The sequence below is a fragment of the Trichomycterus rosablanca genome, chromosome 2 (genome assembly GCF_030014385.1).
Source record: "Trichomycterus rosablanca isolate fTriRos1 chromosome 2, fTriRos1.hap1, whole genome shotgun sequence".
NCBI lineage: Eukaryota > Metazoa > Chordata > Actinopteri > Siluriformes > Trichomycteridae > Trichomycterus > Trichomycterus rosablanca.
Genome location: NC_085989.1, coordinates 301,291 through 317,552, shown reverse-complemented (window position 1 = coordinate 317,552; position 16,262 = coordinate 301,291). Strand labels below are relative to the sequence as shown.

At 47.3% G+C, this 16,262-nt stretch overlaps 1 protein-coding gene across 3 annotated transcripts; it reads left to right on the top strand.

Moving 5' to 3' along the window:
• The first annotated feature begins 1,293 nt into the window (after positions 1–1,293).
• Positions 1,294–15,632, top strand: zgc:158376 (uncharacterized protein LOC100101643 homolog). Of its 3 annotated transcripts, XM_063009235.1 has the most exons (11): positions 1,294–1,503; positions 5,972–6,154; positions 6,873–7,016; positions 7,160–7,246; positions 8,380–8,562; positions 8,692–8,724; positions 9,049–10,172; positions 10,686–10,849; positions 10,942–11,100; positions 13,453–13,668; positions 15,436–15,632. In XM_063009235.1, exons 2-11 carry the CDS (start codon positions 5,984–5,986, stop codon positions 15,561–15,563), a joined length of 2,409 nt encoding a protein of 802 aa, XP_062865305.1. In that variant the 5' UTR covers positions 1,294–1,503; positions 5,972–5,983; the 3' UTR covers positions 15,564–15,632. The 3 variants fall into 3 exon arrangements, with proteins under 3 accessions (XP_062865305.1, XP_062865304.1, XP_062865303.1); XM_063009234.1 differs by lacking the exon at positions 1,294–1,503 and having other exon boundaries at positions 5,664–6,154; positions 9,055–10,172; XM_063009233.1 differs by lacking the exon at positions 1,294–1,503 and having other exon boundaries at positions 5,664–6,154.
• Positions 15,633–16,262: the final 630 nt, after the last annotated feature.

The following is a 16,262-nucleotide window of genomic DNA, read 5'->3' as shown; positions in this document are numbered from 1 at the left end:
CCCCGAGCATACGGCCTGCTTTACATTTTTTGTAACTACAGTTTCTGTTGTTTTACCTCGAGGTCCTTCTGATGGAAACCTGTTTACCTGCCCGAGGTTAAGGAATGAAGTCGAGACTGCCGTGCCAACAATGCTGCTCCTGCCGGATGTGACAGGGACCAGGCGTGTTTGCACCAAGAATGTCAAGAACTCACTACAGACTTTATTACAGACTGGACTGGATAATAACTCTATTATTATTTATTTATTTATTATTGCTAGTTATAACTTTTAGTTCATTTTAATTCTATGTTTGTATGATTTGTGTATATCTTATGCATTTAAAGTATCTTCCAGACCACCCAAGGAGGACGGAGGTCCCTGCTGAGTCTGGTTCCTCTCAAGGTTTCTTCCTGTAATTTTAAGGTTTTTTTTTTTCTGCCACTGTCGCCCTCGGCTTGCTCAACAGGGGTTTTTGTTGGTCTGTCGGTCCTGGATTCTGTAAAGTTGCTTTGAGACAATGTCTATTGTAAAAAGCGCTATATAAATAAATTTGACTTGACTTGACTGGTTCTGGTATGCTCAGTCCCTGGCCGATGCCCCTTTTTCACCGAATGGCACCACATGATATGAGAGGTTTTTTCGTAGTTTGTAATGAGAACAGATTAAGAATGAAGTGTATTACAGGGTACTGTGCAACAGAACAGTGGCAGAAGTTTGCTGTTCCTAATAAAGTGGTCAGAATGAATGCAGTACTGGTGCACGCGTCATCGTGTGTATTCGCTGTGTAACTGTTGTAGTCCGCGCTACTGAACAAACTACATTTCCCATGAAGCTTAGCTGTGACGTCAGCGAACGGGCGTGTTCTGGAGCTTTCCCCTCCCCCGTGTTTTATTTTCTATTTATTTATTTCATTTTTTGGGGCAGAAATGGAGCCTGATGGCGTCTTCTGTATGCGCTGCAAGAGGGATGGTGTAGAAGTGTAACAGAAAGAACTCGACATGATCTGAGAACAAGGCGGATTTTGATTTACAGATGCGATTTAGACAATAGAAATGTGGAGAACAATAGGAAGCACGTTCACTTCAGCCGTGTGCTTCATTCTGATCGGGATTTTTGGAGAGAATGCAAATTAAATAAGCAGTTTTATGTGTATAAAGGCGTGAATTACACGAGATTAGGGGGTGATGGGTTTGGGTATTAGGCTGTAACTGCGGTGTGGGATTGATAGTAATTGTTTCTGTGCATGATTGCATGAATCGGATGATTATTATTGGTGCATTATAACCATTTAAAGCAGAACAGATTGTTCTGATTGGGATTTTTTATTTATTTTTTTTGTTTTTGTATTTGCAAGAATACATGTAAGAGGACAAGAAAGAGGAAGGGGAGAAAAAGAAACAAGGAAGCAATCCCTCTATTCCTCTCCATCTTAATAGCAAATATTAATTTTATTTGCAAAAAAATAAATATATATATTTCTAATGCGCCACTCAGGAGCATGCGACTCAGCACTAATCACAGGTAAGTGATCGTTCATTTATTCACGAGATGCGTATAATGATTTATAAAGCTTTTATTTTTATTTTTTTAAACAAGCTTTGGATCGATAGACTAAACCAACCATCCTTTTACACCAGCATAGCGTGGGCTGCGTCCCAGCACGCGTACTAACCTACTGAATAGTACGCAAAAATAGTAACATCACTGTAGCGTCCATACTATTTTGGCATACTAGTTAGTAGCGTAGTATGCGTTAAGGGACGCAGCCATTGTTTTAGCTAACATGACCACACAGAAAGCTATTTTTTTCTTTTTAATGTGAACTTCTATTTTCACCAGAATGTCATTTTACACAATTTATACATTAATTAAATACATTTGTATGAGGGAAGATCATATATGAACTGCTTTATCACAATTTGCGGGCTAAATCTGTCCTGTGCTAAGCTAACCTATGCTAAGCTAACTCCAGCTAAGCTAACCTTAAACACACTGTGTTGCGCATCGGGATGGGGTGTGTGGCTCATGTTAGCCGTCAAAATGGTTGCATTTGTCCCCTTAAATCATATCTTATTACAAACACCATAGTGCATTTACCTGTTGAAATAATTTTACAAATATTTAGGGTTGTTTTAATATTAGCTGTGTTGTTTCATTTTGTTCCAAATGACACTCAGATTTCGTAGGAGGCTAATAGGCTAACGCTGAGGTAACCCAGGCTGGGAAGTTCTATTAACAATAAGATACATTTTAATTATATTACATGTATGTTTTTAACTAAAATAAGATCCTAAATTAATTATTTGATCAGTCCTAATGAGGAACAAAGTGCTGTGAATTGAATAACCCTAACCTTAAATAGTCAACATTAATAGGCACATACAACAATAGTAAATGCATTAAACACAGGTACTTGAGAGGCTTTTTATCTATTTAGAATCATGACTGCTGGGATTTGTTTACATTTATCCATTAGAGCATTGGTGAGGGGCAATCAGGTCTTCATTGCAGTCAGCATTTTACAAATTCAGTAATTCTGAATCTTTATAAAGATTACCTTGTGTTAATCCCACTTTGGAGCAAATAAGCACAAACCATAAAGAAATAAACTCTATTTATTATGGTCTGGAATCTTTTATGCGACCTACATGTTGTCATCACTGCCAGATACCGTGTTTTTACTTCTTTAGGGTCTAAACGTGGAGTGGTTCGTCATTATACATGGTGATATTAGTGTTACGGGTGGTCACAGAAACCAGAACTGTGAACTAGAATTGCTTTCTAGGGTGGTTTGGAACCCAGTAGTGATTGCTTGTGCTTTAGGCTTCACAGTGGAACTGATATTGCTTTTAGATGTTTTCACTTCACAGTAACAGCAGTTGAGTCCATGTCTGTCCAGAGATTACACGGCTGTTTAAATGATTTGGTGTGACGGGCATAATCAAATCCATTCATGACGTATTAGGTGTTTACTTTTGGTCATGGATTGAATCAGAGTGCAGAGTTTGCTTGTAGAAAGGAAGTATTTCTTATATAACATATATAATTTATTATATAACATTATTAATAACGGTACAAGGTCAGAATGAAAGCGATGAGAGGATAAAGTAAAAGTGAAATTCGTTCTGCAGCTGCACATTTCTAATCTAATTCTAATCTTAGTTTTAGCCAGTCGATTTATTTCTGTCTTAGAAGGTTTCGTTTCTGCTTTCTCGTTTTATTTTCATTTTTTAATTTCTACTCTTTAGACTTAAATGGAAGTGGGAAATCATATTACGCTGGAAATAATCCTCCCACTGACGTTATACACACACCTCAGTAATCTGACTGAAGCAAATGTCTGAGTTTACAGATCCTTTCATCTCCCAGTTTAGTCATTCCCAGTTCTCGATTAGGAGTCCGCTGCCACTTGTACAACTCCCAGTCTGATGAAGTAGATCCGGATCACCACACACTTAACTGTGATTGTGTGGATTGTCCAGGAGATTCTGAATTGCGTGTTCCTCCAAGGAACACAGAAGTGTTTATTTTAGATTTATTAGTGATGTGGTGTTGCTGTTTATATAGTAGTTAATTCTAGTAGTTAAGTCCTCCACACCCAGGATCAAGGCTGCACTGATGTTAAATGTAAATAAACAAGGTGCTTAGTGATGGAGGTTGAGATCAGGGCTCTGGGCAGGTCGCTGGAGTTCCTCTAAACCAAACTTATCAGACCATGTCTTCATGGATCTCTCTTTGTGCACAGGGGAAAGTCATGCTGGAACAGGAAAGGGCCTTCCCTAAACTGTTGCTTCAGATTTGGATTTGCATTATGTTATTTTACTAATAGACATCTTAAAGACTGCAAACAATACACAAGATAAACACAAGACACAAATGCTCGTATATTTCTCGTATGAACGTTCATAGGGCGTTTGATGCTACTTCTACTATTCAGTATACACATGTACCTGGTTGATATACAATTACTGACAGTGACATGCTAGTGTGTGCTGTTCCGGTGAGTGTAGCCGTGTTACACCAGATCATCTGTGCAGCTGGAATCCAATAAGCGATGCTTTCTAGGAATGGATGGAAGAAGTAGAGAGGAGTAACACTCGGTGTACAGTCAGTAATTGTATATCCACACAGTGCATGTGTATAGACCAGTATATATACACAGAAGGGTGGTGGGTGAGGGGGTATATCAGGGTGCAGCAGTAGAATCTCTCACTGCTCTGTGACTCAGCGTTTATTCATCTGCAGTTTATTTTTCTGCACATCATAATCCTGACCTACAGGCAGTATATAGTTCTACTGAAGTGTCCTGCATCAGTTTAGGGAAGGCCCTTTCCTGTTCCAGCTCTATAAAGACATGAAGAAACTCCAGTGTCCTGCACAGAGCCCTGACCTCAGCCCCACTCACCAGCTCTGGGATGAACCGGAACATCAACTGATCGATCAGTGCCCAGCTGTACAAATACAAATGCTGTCATCTTTGGCTGAACGGGCACAAATTCCCACAGTCTTGTAAGACGCCTTCTCACATATAGTGTATGTATATCATGTTAAACAGAGCTCTGACCTCACACCACATCCATCATCTCCTCAGTGGTGAATGTGGTTCGAACCCGAGGCAGTGAGATTAATTATGGATGATGAACCGTGTATCCGAACACTAACGCTGATCAGATTGATTAATGATTAATGAACTAATTGATTGATTAGAGTTTGTTTATTTCTGATTCAGACCCACTACAGTAAATATAAACGCCGATTCATTAATTCCGTCAGTTATCTTTAACTAGATCTGATCTGATCGTGGCTGTATGAGCTGAATAATTAATTCATGCTCCAGCTATTTTCATCTCCGATCAGCCGGCGGACGTGAACTCTCTCCTCCGTGGACAGAAGAAGGTGAAACGTACAGCCGCGCACTCCCACGTGATAAACAAACGTTTTATTTATCATCACACACCAGTGTAGCGTTGCTTATGGTTTGTTTACACTGTGTGCACACTGATGTTCGCCACGGGCATTCGGATTATATCGAACCTCCAGACATGTACAACAGGTCCTTAAGTGCACATGAAGCCACTGACCACATCTTTTTACCAGACAGCAAGATTGGTGGATTCTTCCAGAGAGTTTTAATGTACGGAGGAACACACTACACTCTCTGTACTCCTCCACCGCTCCTGATACATCATCCAGCCAGCAGGAGGCGCTCCAGCCTTTGTTCCTTCAGACACTCCAGTTTTGTCTGTGGGTGGAACCGCTCGTACTCATCCAGGTCTCTGCAGTGGTTGGGATAAGAAGCTTATTTTAACTTCCAGTCCTTCTAGCTAAAACTGGACTCAACTGTTAGTGTCTGAGGGAGGGAAGGTTGGATTGGGGTTCTCCTTATTACTGCTGCAACAGTGACGTCCGCTGTCTGCTCACATGTAGTGCGCTTAGGTCCTGTAGCGGTAAAACACACCGTCTCACTACCTCTGAGATCCGGGGTTTGAATGTCAGCGGTCAGACGATGTCTCGGTGGTCAAACAGCCCAGCCACTGTGAGGTGCACTGGTCGGTGCGCTTTCAGTGCAGGTCACAAGCCCGGATTCAGTAAGGAGGGTTGTTTCCTATCAAATATGTGTTCACCCTGTCATGGTAAGAGTGTTCAATAATGTCAGTGGATCATGCGCCCGTGCTGCACCGCTCAGGTTCTTCAGGAGCAGTTTGAGGAACGTGAAAGAGTTTGAGGTGGTGACACAACCTCCAAACCAACCAAATGTGCTGGACAAACAAGTCTGATCCGTGGAGGCCCTACAGAAGAACCTACAGGATCTTTCAGGATCTGCTGCTAACGTCTTGGTGCCAAAACCCACAGGAGACCCCTCTGAAAGATCAGAAGTGGGATCTACACAGTATTAGGCAGGTGGTTTTAGTGGGTGTGGTGGATCATGACCGTGTTGTGTGATGTGTTTTCTATGTGTGTGTGTGTGTGTGTGTGTGTGTGTGTACAGAGTGTAAAGGTGATGTCGGGCAGTAAGGCTCTGGGGGGGGCGAGGCGGCGCCGTACCCGTTGCCGGCGCTGTCAGGCCTGCATGCGCTCCGAGTGTGGAGAGTGTCACTTCTGCAAGGACATGAAGAAGTTCGGGGGCCCGGGACGCATGAAGCAGTCGTGCCTGCTGAGACAGTGCACCGCTGTGAGTACACACACACACACACACACACACACACACACTCATCTGAGGACGTTATTACACACTAGTGCGGCTGTAAAAAAGTATTTGCCCCCTCCTGATTCCGCCTATGTTTAAAATGTGTTACACTGAATGTTTCAGATCTTATTTAAGACGAGAACAACATGAGGAAACTGTTTTAATATGAACGTGTCAGTGATGGATGAAGGTTATACAACACCTATATAACCTCTAAGTCAATAAGTCAAAGCCCTTTTGGCACTATTTTTTTGCTAAATTGGGCGGCACGGTGGCTCGGTGGGTAGCACTGTCGCCTCACAGCAAGAAGGTCCTGGGTTCGATCCCCAGGTGGAGCGGTCCTGGTCCTTTCTGTCTCTAGTTTGTATGTTCTCCCCGAGTCCGTGTGAGTGAAACATGACGTTAAAATCCTAATTAATAAATACATCTGTTCAAAATTGCTTTAATTCGGGACGTTAGAGGCCGTTTGAGCACCGACTGCCCGTTTAAGATCCTTCACAACATCTCAACGGGGTTCAGGTCAGCACGTAAACTGACCCGTCTGTGCAGCCAACCATCACAAAGTGATGACTGTGTAGATTCATGACATAGAGGTTATATAGGGCAGGTGTAGCCTAGTGGTTAAGGTACTGGACTAGTAATGGAAAGGTTTTCTGACGTTTTGTTTTGGTGTGTGTGTGTGTGTGTGTGTGTGTGTGTGTAGCCGGTGCTCCCTCACACGGCCGTGTGTTTCGCGTGTGGAGAGGCAGGGAAGGAGGACACGGTGGAGTCGGAGGAGGAGAAGTTCAGCCTCTCTCTGATGGAGTGCACCATCTGTAACGAGATCATCCACCCCAGCTGCCTGAAGGTCCGTCCACCCCGAACATCTCATCACCGACCCTCACACCTGACTGAGGAGGAACCTCGGCGTACACCGAGACCAGGAGTGTGATGCTCATGCGTGTGTGTGTGTGTGTGTGTGTGTGTGTGTGTGTGTGTGTGTGTGTGCAGATGGGGAAGGCGGAGGGCATCATTAACGATGAGATCCCGAACTGCTGGGAGTGTCCCAAATGCCACAAAGAGGGTAAAACCAGCAAGGTGAGACCTGAGACCCTTACCCCCACTCCACCTACCCACTGTCCGAAAACGAGTCTGTGTGAAACCCATGATCCTACACTCCCGAGAAGAGGGCGTGTCTAAATCCTTAGCTCCCTCAAAATGCTCCTACTGAGGCGCTTTAATTCTGAGTGACGATCCGACTGAATGACGAGGGAGCGCCCGACGCCTCCTCAGCGCTGAAGATCAATCCCAGCATTCAGTGCGGCACGACTCTCCTCACAAAGAACTACAAATGCGGCGGACGAATCAGTGCGGAGCAACCAACAGAGTTCCTCTCACATGTACAGTACCAGTCAAAAGTTTGGACACACTTTCTCATTCCTGTGGTTTTTCTTGATTATTTTTTATTTTATACATTGTAGATTAATACTGAAGACGTCCAAACTATAAAGGAACACGTATGGAATTATGTAGTGAACAAAACAGTGTTAAACAAACCAGAATATGTTTTATATTTTAGATTCTTCAAAATAGCCACCTTTTGCTCTGATGGCAGCTTTGCACACTTTTTGGCATTTTCTCAATCAGCTTCATGAGGTGCCACCTGGAACGCTTTTCAATTAACGTTTGTGCCTCGTCTAGAGTTAATTTCTGGAATTTCTTGCTTTTGTAATGTGCTTGAGACCATCAGTTGTGCTGTGGAGAGGTAAAGTTGGTAAAATATAAAACATATTCTGGTTTGTTTAACACTGTTTTGTTCACTACATAATTCCATACGTGTTCCTTTATAGTTTGGACGTCTTCAGTATTAATCTACAATGTAGAAAATAAAAGTAATCAAGAAAAACCACTGAAGGGAAGGTGTGTCCAAACTTTTGACTGGTACTGTATATAAATTCTCGTTGTGTAATGTGTATAAAGGTGTAATTACACGAGTGTGGGTTTATCTGTAAATCGGGGAGTCAGGGACGGTTTAAGCGTTTTTTGCTACACGGAGGGAGACGTTAGCCGGCGTGCTAGAGGCCGAAGAACCTTGATAGATGTGTGGGTTAGTGTTTCGGATGCACCCACGGTTTAGTGTGAAGGAACTCTGAACTCATCCGGACGTTCTGATGTCCGTACCGAGCGCGTCCCGGCGTTTTGGTGACCCTGTAACTCGTGTTCCTCCTCAGGACGGTGACGGTTTAGGGAAGAGACGCTTGGATAACGGTGAAGTCGGGCGCTGGAAGCTCACGGACGATCCTCCACCGAGCAAGAAGAAACCGGCACCGACCGAGGAGCCCAGACAGGACGGCCAGAAACGCAAGAAAGAGAAGGAGAAGGAGGTGTCTCAGGAGAGCGGCCCCAAGAAAAAGGTCCGGGAGTCGCTCATTATTATCATACCTAAACGTGGGGGGGGGTTAATGATATCAAGCCCAGTAGACCACCTCAGATCTGCTAGATGCTGCTGGTTGGTTTCTCATGATGTTTGTGTTCCTCTGTAGATGAAAGGTCCTCGAGAGAAGCATCTGAAAAAGGTACGATACACCGTACAGCATCATACAGCATCATACAGCATCTACCAGCAACACAGTTTGGATACTCTGTGACCAAAAGTATGTGGACAGCCAGCAAGAAATCGTCTGGAAAGCTTTTTTAATAAGCTTTTGGTGTCCAAATATTTTTGTAATAGTTTTTATGCCATTACACTCTCTGACAGCAGATCAGTCACCACAGGTCTCTTACCAAATTAAGAATGCGCCGATGCTAAATCGCTAGCTATTCGCTTCCGTTACTTGCTAGCTTGATGAGGGGAACGTTTACTTTCAGCTCGTGTTGATTATTTTTTTATTTTCGGTCAGAAACAGAAGCCGGACTCGGCCGAGACCAACGGGCCGAACTCTTCATCCGGAGGCCAAGGCTCAGCCGGTGGTACGGCGGCGACGCAGCCTCCATCCTCGGCGTCTAATCAGGACCAGCGCTCCCATCACCGCGAGAAACTGGAGCGCTTCAAGCGCATGTGCCAGCTGCTGGAGCGCACCAGAGACTCCTCCTCGTCCTCCTCGTCCTCCAGCTCCGAGTCCGACTCCGATTCGGACTCCGATTCGGACTCGGGGTCCCCGGGGGCCACGTCGGAACCGCCGTCCCCGCCGGCGACAGGCTACGGTGCCCGGGAACGCGAGAGAGAGCGAGAGCGGGAGAAAGAACGAGAGCGAGAGAGGAACCGGCGTCTGGCCGAGCTCGGGTTCAGCGCCAGCGAGGACTCGGAGGGCGAGAGGACGGGGAACGAGCAGGACCACGACACGGCGTCAGAGGAGACCCGGCAGCAGCAGCAGCAGCGCCGGAGATCCGAAAACGCGCCGCGCGGACGCAAATCCACCATCGTGACCGAGATGGAGGATGAGGACGTCACCGGCGGGGAGAAGAACAGGAAACCTGGGCTCCTGACTCCGCCCTCTCCCTCACCGCTTTCCTCCAGTCAGCATCAAACCTCCCTCGGGCACGGCCACTCGGAGGGCGTGTCCAAGCGGAGTAACGGACAGGAAGTGTCCAGGAACGGGCGGGCGAGGATGGAGAAGGAGAACGCCAAGACCAACAACAGCGGCGGCAGCACCAACTCCAACCACCGGCACCAGACCAACAAATCCAGCCGCGCCGGCAAAGCGCGTTCGGGAACCAAACAGACCTCCACGGCGCCGCCCACCGCATGGGGAGGGACGCTGAACGGAGGGAACGGCGCCTCCATCCTGGCCAATCCGGCGTCCCGTATCGCGTCCCATCTCTCCATGATCTCTTCGCCCAGGACGCCGCAGATGGAGCGGCACCTGGTGCGCCCCCCTCCGGCGTGCCCCGAGCCGCACTGCCTCCTGCTGGACAGCGGCGCCTCGCACGTCCTGCCGCGCGACGTCTGGCTCCGGGTGTTCCAGCACCTCAGTCAGAAGCAGCTGTGTGTCTGCATGAGGGTCTGCAGGACGTGGAGTCGCTGGTAAGAACGTCACCTTCGTTTACATTCGTGAATCAGTATAATGTTGTCGCCCAATTTGGTCTGAGCGAGGGTTCGTCAGCTGGTCTCAACATCCAAACCAGCGGGGACTCGTAGATGCCGCGGCCGTTATTGGTATACAGTTACCGTGGGCACTTGGGTGGCGCGGCATTAAAACACACTGCTGCAATTGCACGGTTTGAACACCAGATGTCGCTGTTACTCACTGTAACTCAGAACGTCCTCTGTACCTTACGGTGACCCTTGTGTTCTCGAGTTCCAGTCCAGCTCTGCTATCGACCGTCCGTGCGCCTACACAGACAGGTGACAGGCTGTGTGTCTGTAGGGGGGGAAACACAGCGACTAAACCTGGGTTACTTATCATTGGTGTAAGTGTGACCCCTGCTGGTCGGTGGTGGCGACTGCATGAGGGGCTGCTACTGCACTCTGAGACCCCTCAGCTCCAATTGGCTCATTACGTGTGTGTGTGTGTGTGTGTGTGTGTGTGTGTTTCAGGTGCTGTGACAAGCGCCTGTGGACTCAGATCGACCTGAGCCGGCAGAGGTCCATCACCCCCCCCATGCTGAGCGGCATCATCCGCCGTCAGCCCGTCTCCCTCAACCTGGGTTACACCAACATCTCCAAAAAGCAGCTCATGTGGCTCATCAACCGATTACAGGGTACGACACGTGCTTACTCCAGATCTGAGCGCCAGACCGCTCGTACTCTCCCTCTCGCTCAGATCTGATCCCCTGACTCTGCTCTCTCTCAGGTCTGTGCGAGCTGAACATTTCGGGATGTCCGTGGGCGTCCGTGTCGGCCCTGTGCCAGACGGTCTGTCCCTGTCTGCGTCTGCTGGACCTGAGCCGAGTCGAGGACCTGAAGGATTCTCACCTGAAAGAACTCCTGGCCCCGCCCACCTCTGACACAGGTATCACGCCACACCTCATCCTCCTGTAAAGTTCATAACACAGTTTACCCTCCGTCACTCTGTGGCCCTCCTCTTTCTGTTAGGATCGGCTCCTGCTGATGACTTCTCTGTGTCCGTATAAATAAGGCTAGTTTGAAACCATTAGACTGAGCTACAAGTACGACTGCTCTGCTCAAACCTCAGAAACTCTCTAAGATTACCTGTACATGGAACAGTATCCAAACCGGTGGCGTCCATATATTTACTCGTCTCATCTACTGGCCACTTTATTAGGAACACCAAACCCTCGTTGCTCTCAGAACGTCCTGGTTCTGTACAGATCTGGGTCTGTGTCGGCGTAGTCGTTCCATCTGTGGAACTGCCGCTCGCTGGATGTTTTTTAGTTTTTCAAACCATTCTGCACAAACTCTGCTGTATATACTCTAGACCAGAGGTCACTAACAGGCGGACCGCGGTCCGGGTCCGGACCCAGAAGCTGTCCCATACGGACCTGGACCTACAGCCAAAACAGAAAGTTAGGATTTGAAACCTGACGGAGCGCTTCTATTTTAACCGGCGCAGCTTCTGTACCATTTACGGTAGCGGTTTAGTGGATGAGAAAACGCACAGACACCAGAGATCACGTGACACCACTCAGCCAATCAAGTCTGTGCATTCCAGTCGGTAAACACTGCAACTCTACAGATGAGAGAGTTAGAGGCGAGTTACATGTGAAAAGACGGTGGAAAGAAAAAGAAAGATAGCGAACGTAGAACGAACGAAGGGAGAGATACAGACGACCGTGCCGGAGAAAGTTGAGAAAAGACGAGTGAGACAGGAGACAAATAGCGCTCTCCAAAAAAGAAACGTGTACAGCGAAATTACAGCATTTAATCCGTGATGGAGAGACTCATCTCTGTTCTTACTTCCCACTGGAGCACAATTTATTTTTATTTTCTCCTAATTTGATAAGAGAAAGGTTTGATAAGGTGGGGTTGGTCCGGGTCCTCCCCGTGTCTGCATGGGTTTCCTTCGGTGCTCCAGTTTCCTCCCACACTACAAAGACATGCAAGTGAGGTGAATTGGAGACACTAAACTGTCCATGACTGTGTTGGATATAAACTTGTGAACTGATGAGTCTTGTGTAATGAATAACTACCGTTCCTGTCATGAATGTAACCAAAGTGTAAAACATGACGTTATAATCCTAATAAACAATCAGTAATCAGTTACTGATTACATGCAGATGTTGATACAACTACTAGGCTACATATATAATATATATCAATATACTGTATATATTATATGTTATGCAGTGATAGCTCAGTGGTTAGGGTACTGGACTAATAAACAGAAGGTTGCCGGTTCAAGCCCCACCACCACCAAGTTGCCACTGTTGGGTCCCTGAGTAAGGCCCTTAACCCTCAGTTGCTCATTGTGTAAGTCGCTTTGGATAAAAGTGTCTGCTAAATGCTATATATATATATATACTGTATATATAGTTAAACATTCCAGACCTTTGCTTCAAGAAATTTTCTCTAACTGGACCTCTTTCAATTTTAGTTGAATACCCCTGCTCTAGACTGTTATAGCCAAAATCTCAGTACAAACCAGCCTGTCTGGTAGCAACAACTGTCCCACGCTCGACCTCACTCCGATGGAATCGTTCCTTCATTCTGAGGGTTGATGTGAAGGTGCTGAGGTCACATGACCAGCTGATTGGAGAACTGCCTGAGAAAGATGTACGTTTATTAGTGTTCCTAATAAAGTGGCTTTTAAGTGATGTTTATCCTCGTCATTTAATGTAAACATGTGTGCACAGCAAAGTACTGATTCATTCTAAATCCTGTTAGTGCTTGTATACGTTCCGAGTTACCGTGAGTAACGGCGACCTCTGGTGTTCAAACTGTGCGACTGCAGCAGGTCTAATAACGTACAGACCACCGTACATCTTCAGCGCGCACATCGCTACGTATTCAGCATCAGGGCGCATCGTTACGCCGCCGCTTACTCGATCATACTGGAACGTTTCATAATTAATTGGACACGGTAAACTACACCAGGCTTTTTTACTTGTTTTTAAGCGACCCAGGCAACACAAACAACTCATCCAATTAATCAAAACATAAAATTCAACATAAAACACAAAACAAAATAAACTTAATTAATGAAAGTGGTGGTAACCTGGTCCCACTGTGGTTTACAGGTGTAACGTAAAGCCTCCACAAGGGGGCGCTCATGTACAGGTTCATTTCTTCTTTAAGTGCCTGATAAATCTGTTTATTTAATTATTATTATTTGTGACCTGATTGATCTCACTGTGTGTGTGTGTGTGTGTGTGTGTGTGTGTGGTGTGTGTGTGTGTGTGTGTAGCCGACACCAAAGGTGGGCGGTTCCAGAACGTGACAGAGCTGCGATTGGCTGGCCTGGAAGTGACTGACACGGCCTCGAAGCTGCTGGTTCAGTTCCTCCCTCACCTCACCAAGCTGGACCTGAGTCAGTGTGCACAGATCACCGACCAAACCATCCAAACCCTCACGTCCCAGTTCTCCCCCCTGAAGGAGAGTCTCGTCCACATCAACCTCACAGGTACACGCGCACACACACACACACACACACACATGTGCACACACACACACATGTGCACACACACACACACACACACACACACACACACACACACACATGTGCACACACACACACACACACACACACACACACACACGTGCACACACACACACACACACACACACACACACACACACACACACACACACACACACACATGTGCACACACACACACACGTGCACACACACACACACACACACACACACACACATGTGCACACACACACACACACACACACACACACACACATGTGCACACACACACACACACACACACATGTGCACACACACACACACACACATGTGCACACACACACACACACATGTGCACACACACACATGTGCACACACACACACACACACACACACACACACACACACACACACGTGCACACACACACACACACACACACACACACACACACACACACACACACATGTGCACACACACACACACACACACACACACACACACATGTGCACACACACACACACACACACACACACACACGTGCACACACACACACACACACACACACACACACACACACATGTGCACACACACACACACACACACACACACACACACGTGCACACACACACACACACACACACACACACATGTGCACACACACACACACACACACACACACACATGTGCACACACACACACACACACATGTGCACACACACACACACACATGTGCACACACACACACACACACACACACACACACATGTGCACACACACACACACATGTGCACACACACACACACACACACACATGTGCACACACACACACACACATGTGCACACACACACACACACACACACATGTGCACACACACACACACACACACACACACACACACACACACACACATGTGCACACACACACACACACACACACACACACACACGTGCACACACACACACACACACACACACACACACACATGTGCACACACACACACACACATGTGCACACACACACACACACATGTGCACACACACACACACACACACACATGTGCACACACACACACACACACACACACACACACACACACACACACACGTGCACACACACACACACACACACACACACACACACACACACACACATGTGCACACACACACACACACACATGTGCACACACACACACACACACATGTGCACACACACACACACACATGTGCACACACACACACACACACACACACACAGACATTCTGTACCGTACTGCATCTGCTCCTACTCACTGCGAGTGCTGTTACTGTAAAGCTGAAACATCCAGGAGCAACAACGACTCGGCGGTGAAGCCACAGGAAGCCACAGTGCTCACTACAGTGTTCCAAACTGCCTCTGAAAGCAACAAACATAAGAAGTGTTTATCAGGAGACTCATGTTGGCTGGAGTGGTGTAAAGCACACCACCCGTGGACCCTGCAGCTGTGGACACTTGATATCTGTAGTAACAGTAAGCTGCTGTACGCTTCTCTTGGCACATCGACCATCCGGCTGTGAAGCGCGATGGAGGAAAAGCTGCAGTGAATTGGAATGCTGACTGTGAAGACGAGCCGTAATAGCCGAACTGACCAAATCCCTGCAGTCACTTCCAGAATCCTAGCGCAGGTTGTTTTGATTTGTCTGTATTAATACACACGTGTGTGTGTGTGTGTGTGTGTGTGTGTGTGTGTGTGTGTGTGTGTGTGTGTGTGTTGCAGGTTGTGTGAAGGTGACGGCGCAGTCTCTAGCCATGTTGCGGCGGTGCGCAGCCATGCAGACGGTGGACCTGCGCTCCTGCGGCCTCCCCCCCGCCGACACAGACGACAGACTGCTGAAGAACAGCTAAGATCGTCCCTGCGGCCACACTACAGCCAAACGGAATGAGACGCATCCCACACCCACCGGGGGGGGGGGAGGGGGCGGGGACTCGGCGGGGATCCACCAATCACCAAACCTTATTGCTGCAGTTCTTCATCCCGAATATTTGTGAACGGACACTCGAACAAGCATGTACATATTCAGTATCTGGTGTGTGTGTGTGTGTGTGTGTGTGTGTGTGTGTGTGTGTGTGTGTGTGTGTGTGTGTGTGTGTGTGTGTGTGTGTTACTGTCAAATAATCCAGCAGCCCAGCCCTGATCGTCCGGCTCTGCCCCAAATCCATCCTCCCTTCCTTCCTAGTGTACACTTTAGTGTAGTGTACACTGAATGTATCCATCACTCCTGCGGTTCTTCCAAAAAACAAAGAAACAAGTCGATGCCAGCCGTTGGTGGGCTGGTGGTGCCAGGGCGGGGCCGGCGGTGCCAGGCTGGGCTGGTGTTGGTGCGGGAGTGTGTGTGTGTGTGTGTGTGTGTGTGTGCGTGCGTGATGTAAACAGTGTTAACGTATCTTATTTCTGATTGGGCGTGAGCCGTCCGTTTCCGTCAACCTCGCTGTTACAAGTCTGAGCCTAAAGCGGGTGGGGTCTGCTCCGACGGGCGTGGTTAACGCCAGCGGGTGTGGTTTTCTCCGGCGGGTGTGGTTTTCTCCGGCGGGTGTGGTTTTGCT